The sequence below is a fragment of the Octopus bimaculoides genome, chromosome 1 (genome assembly GCF_001194135.2).
Source record: "Octopus bimaculoides isolate UCB-OBI-ISO-001 chromosome 1, ASM119413v2, whole genome shotgun sequence".
NCBI classification, from domain to species: Eukaryota; Metazoa; Mollusca; class Cephalopoda; order Octopoda; family Octopodidae; genus Octopus; species Octopus bimaculoides.
This window is the reverse complement of record NC_068981.1, coordinates 156752658-156758110: the sequence shown is the minus strand read 5'-3', so window position 1 is coordinate 156758110 and position 5453 is coordinate 156752658. Positions and strand designations below refer to the sequence as shown.

The following is a 5453-nucleotide window of genomic DNA, read 5'->3' as shown; positions in this document are numbered from 1 at the left end:
ATATATATATATATATATATATACGATGGGCTTCTTTCAGTTTCTGTCTACCAAATCCACTCACAAGGCTTTGGTCAGCCCGAGGCTATGGTAGAAATCACTTGCCCAAGTTGCCACTCAGTGGGACTGAACCCAGAACCATGTGGTTGGGAAGCAAACTTCTTACCACACTGCCACGTCAAATAATTTTATATAATGGCGGTGCTGTAGCATGGTCACAGCTCGTGAACTGAAACTGGTTCAACTCAATACAATTCAACATGATATAAGTTCTCTATATGTTTTAATGTTGGTAACTTGTATATTTCGATATGTGAAGCCGATTTGCTAATTTGGTGTGGTGAGAAATTTTAAACTTCGAGAGGACATGAAATAATTTATTTTGGAATAGCGGATCTCGAAACATATAAAGTTAGAAATAATAGCGTGGCGTACATTTTGAGTTAAGAGACTTACCGATACAAAAAAACCCCCCCAGCTTTTTTTAACTCAATGTATGTATATATATTTATTATACTTATGTGTGTGAAAGTGTATGTATTTACACCTACCCACAGACATATACACACATACATATATATATATGTGTATGTATGTATATATATATATATATATATATATATATATATATATATAGTTTATAGATTAGAGACAAGTCAACCCCTTTAATTCTTGATATTTTGTGTCAGTCAGACCTTTTTATATGTAAACATATATACATTTTTTTTGTATTAAATGTATTAATATTTTTTTTTATATCGACTTTCCTAACTTGCGTATCCTTACATTTACTCCTATATACACACACTACTGGTCACTGCTGGTGACATGCAGCATGGCACTTCCGTAAATTTCTTTAACATCAGGCGAGAGACAATTTTTCTCAAATGTTGAAGAATCAAAGCCCCTTTTAGCAACCCATCCGGTATTCTAGGAGTATTTGTTTTCCTGACATGGCTCTTCATTGCAATTAATACTATTTTTTTTCTGTATCTTTAGCTCTATATTTTCAATAGTTTTGGTTATAACTGTTCCAGTATTGCTTTTTCCACTGCCATATGCATACGATCGTCTCGAAGTTCAATCCTCAATAGTGTATTTTCTAGGGTTTAAACAATATAATATTTAAAATGTTTATTCTCTTATTCTTTTTGCTTGGTTTGAGATGTGAGTTATCTGGAGCAAGAAAATATTGCTATATCAAGTTATGAAAATTATGCAATTTTTCCCTGTTTTTCCTTCTTCGAAATATCATTTAAGCTTTGTAGTAGACGTTTAAGTAATAAATAAAATAAAGAGTAAATAAAATTGTTTGAGTGGAAGATTATACAACTATTGTAAATTGTATAAAAGCTGATTTCACTGGTAAAACTAAGACATTTATCAAGAATGGCTAAAACAGGATGTTAATATTTCTTTGATCTGTTAAGCTAAAATCAGACGGGGAATGGCTCGGAAAAAGTATGGACTCGAAAGATATTGGTTGGGCATATTGTTTTACAAGTTCTCGGCCTTACGCTTAAATCTCGCGTAAATTGCCTTTGCATCACCTATAATCGAAAAATTTCTGAACTATGAGATCTGTATGTACCGCTACATCAAGACTAGTGAGATTTAAATGATTCCTTGTTCGTCACAGTACAGCGCTACAGATAAAATGTGAACCGGTAACTGATATATTGGTTAACACACTCGTAACTCTCATGACCCGATACATGCTGATCCCTTGAACTTGCATAATAAATAAAGTTTGATCATTTGAGATGAGATAGATCGATTTATGGGTTATGTTGGTACCAGAAAAATCTAGTATCGACAGCTATGTGTAAAATGAGATACTGCAGAATAAGGTTAAGTGAAGCAATGTAGAATGTATTAAGACAGTGCCGAATGAAGTCAAGTAAGAGTATACAATGAAGTGAGGTGAGTTAGTGTAGAATAAAATGAAGAGAGGTGGTGTAGAATAAAGTCATAAGTCGATTAATAACTTTTAGAATTTGAATTAATGCTAAAAAATGTGATTATAATAAATACATTTGTAAACTAAACAAGTTTAAATGACAGCTTACCACATGTTTGTACAGGATTGTGTTGGTTTCGGAGGTAACAGTTGGGAATGAGTAACTGTAGCCAGTGTTATCTACCACTTGTATTGTTACGCTTTGGTCACAACAGCTATTAATCATGGGTGCAAACTGCGCTAGAGCTTGAAGGGCAATGACTGTGCTCTAAAGAAAACAATAAAATGGAAACAGAATTGTAGAACATGTGCAGAGTTGAATATTTATTGAATAACAAATATTTTTGAAACAAAAATCAGAAATTGAAGCATGGAGGAAATTTACATTCCAATGAAGTTAACGTCAGCAAAACTAAAAGAATACGTATTTAAAAAAGCTTTAAAATAACCTAAAGTCCAAACGTAGTGATTTACATGGAAATATTCTTTACAATGTTAGAGTTTGTTATATATGTCTTCACAGTGCAACACAATAGGCGAGTGTCCAGGTATAACTCCAGATTGACCAATACTCTGTAAGTGGATTTTGTAGATGGAAACTGCACTGAAACATGGTACGTGTGTGTGTGTGTGTGTGTTCATTGAAAGAGACATTTCCATTAGCTAAGATATTAACGAATTCACCAAACATATATGGTAACTCAGAACGTAAATGTTTGAGACGAATACCGAAATGCATTCTATTCAATGCTCTAGCGATTCGGTCAATCCAGCAAACTGAATGGATACTTTATTTTTACTGTCATCTGAAGCCTGGAAAACAAAGATGTCCTCGACGAAATTCGAACTCATATGGTAAAGAACACTGATAGACACACAAGCACACATATGTATGTATGTATGTATGTATGTATGTATGTATGTATGCATGTATGTATGTATTTATGTATTATGTACGAACGTACATACATACATACATACATACATACATGACTGACAAAGTGTGGGTTGTCGGATACTCATACGCTGAAACTGATGAGGGAGTCCATCATTATATATACATACATACATACATACATACATACATACATAATACATACATACATACATACATACATACATACATACATACATATATATAGGGGGAGAGAGGATTTGAAAATGCAGGTCTTTTAAAGATGTTTATTGACTTGACCGGTTTCACTTTTTAATAATAGATTTTCAAAAATAAAATGTAAGGCTTTGTGAAGCCTTTGTTGTTAAATAGTCTCCCATATCTCTCAACACACAATCCAAGAAATACAGAAGCCTGCACGATTATATACAAGAACATTCCACTTCAGTGTCAAGACTCACGTTTAAAAAAAGCACTCGAAACCCATAAAATAATAAAAAGCAAGAGACAAGCCAAATCCCTAAAAAAACTTACTCACCAATGCAAAATTACTCAACACAAGCCCAACACCCACCATTAAAAAATTTGGTCGCTCTAACTGCAGGACCTGCATCCACCTCATTGAAGGAACAATATATAAATTCCAATCAGGACACACTTTTGTCGTAAAAAATAACTTCATCAACGCATCAAAAAATTTACTTTATGCCATTAGGTGTGAAAGGTGCCACAAAGACTACATAGGGTAGACTAGTCAAACCCTCAAAGATAGGATGACAGTCCACTGCCAACAATTGATGGATTCCACCACAAGACAGATACCACTTAGTGGCCACTTAAACCTCTGTGCACAAAACAAGTCCCCCAAATTCCTAGTTTTCCCACTGTACCAATGCCCAGACAACACTACTGACCAAACACGGATAAATAAGGAAAATATACTTATTCAAAAATACAGACCACAACTCAACATACTCTAACATACCCCCTGGTACAAATCCACAACAAACACACACGCAAATACAATGCAAACCTCCCACACAAACACACATACACACACACACGGACAAACAATATCCCCACGCTCTAGCACAAACCCACACACACTCCAAGAAAGAACACACACACATATATACACATGCAATATGATTCTAGCAATCACAACCAACACTCACTCACACACACACATGTAAACACGTGCATGCACACATCTACGCACACCGCCCTGACAATTACAAGACACACTCACACAAACACCCTCACATACACAGGTACACACACAAACACGCAAATACAACACAACCCACCCTATACACGCATATATACACACATACGTGCACACACAAACACTCACAGATATGTACAATAACACACGCTGCCCTGACAAATACAAGACACACAGATACACTCACACAAACACACCCACACGTATACACACACATTGCACAAACTAGAAATGAAACACAATAATACACCCAAACATATGCATGCACCATACACAAAAATAACATATACACACACACGCATTCACAGGTGCACACACACACTTCGCCACAACAAATATAGCACATATATGGGTTTTAATAATATCTTAATATAATAAGTATTTTATATGCATTCATTTGTTATTTATTGTTCGTTGATATATACATTCTTTTATTATTATTATTATTATTATTATTATTGTATTTTGAACTGAAGATTAGCTATATTTTTGAATAGAATTGATTTTTGATAGTTTTAATCGATTTAAATATTTTTTCTATTTGAAAATTTGGTTATGAAACACGTGTAGTCGTTTTATTATCATTATCTTATGATATTTACCTTGTATTATATTATATTTTTTTTCTATATGTGACAGTGGATTTTCATCGGTGAGTTCATGAACCTTGGCTTTTTCCCCTACAACTATATATTTATATTTTATACTGTGAAACTTAATCTAATTTTAATTTTTAATAAATTGAATTTGATTTTTTTTTAACCTGTAAATTTGGATTTTTATCCCTAATAATATTATTGTATATATATATATATATATATATATATATATATATATATACTATTTTGCGTATCCGACCCCTCCACATTCTATAACTTCCCCAACCCGTTTATTCCTTCTTCCAAATTTATCCGCAACCTAAGTGACCTACTAGCCTGTAGCCCTTTCTCCACTCACGGCACTTAACCTGGGTCCTTCCTTTCCTCTAGCACACACTGCCGTATCTTTCCGTTTCTCTCTGACACCACTCTGACACCACCGTATACATAGGTACCCACAATCGCTCCTTCCACGCTACTAGCTCACTGAACTGCACCTGGAGTGGTTTGATTTTAATACATCCTCTGCTCGATTTGCCACTCTCTGTACATTGGACAAAATGGTCGGCGTCACTTATATTGACTGCTTTTTTTAAAGTTAAAGCTACGGCTTTAAATCTCCCCAGCGTTATCTCACTTTGGTATTCCCAATTCAGGAAATTTAGAGACCCACAAACGCACGTCTTGGAATCAGAAGGAAGTACTGGGCAATATGGTGTTTTTACTATAAAAGAAAATTTTTTCTCCCATAAGAAAGAATTTTTAACTGCAGTG

At 34.3% G+C, this 5453-nt stretch overlaps 1 protein-coding gene across 1 annotated transcript in view; it reads right to left on the bottom strand.

Moving 5' to 3' along the window:
* The window catches only part of LOC106871417 (CD109 antigen), a 74905-nt gene that overhangs the window by 6875 nt on the left and 62577 nt on the right, over positions 1 to 5453 (bottom strand). The window contains exon 32 of the mRNA XM_052970604.1: positions 2035 to 2228. Within this exon, the coding sequence (XP_052826564.1) occupies positions 2035 to 2228 (194 nt within the window). The remainder of the gene's footprint in view (positions 1 to 2034; positions 2229 to 5453) is intronic.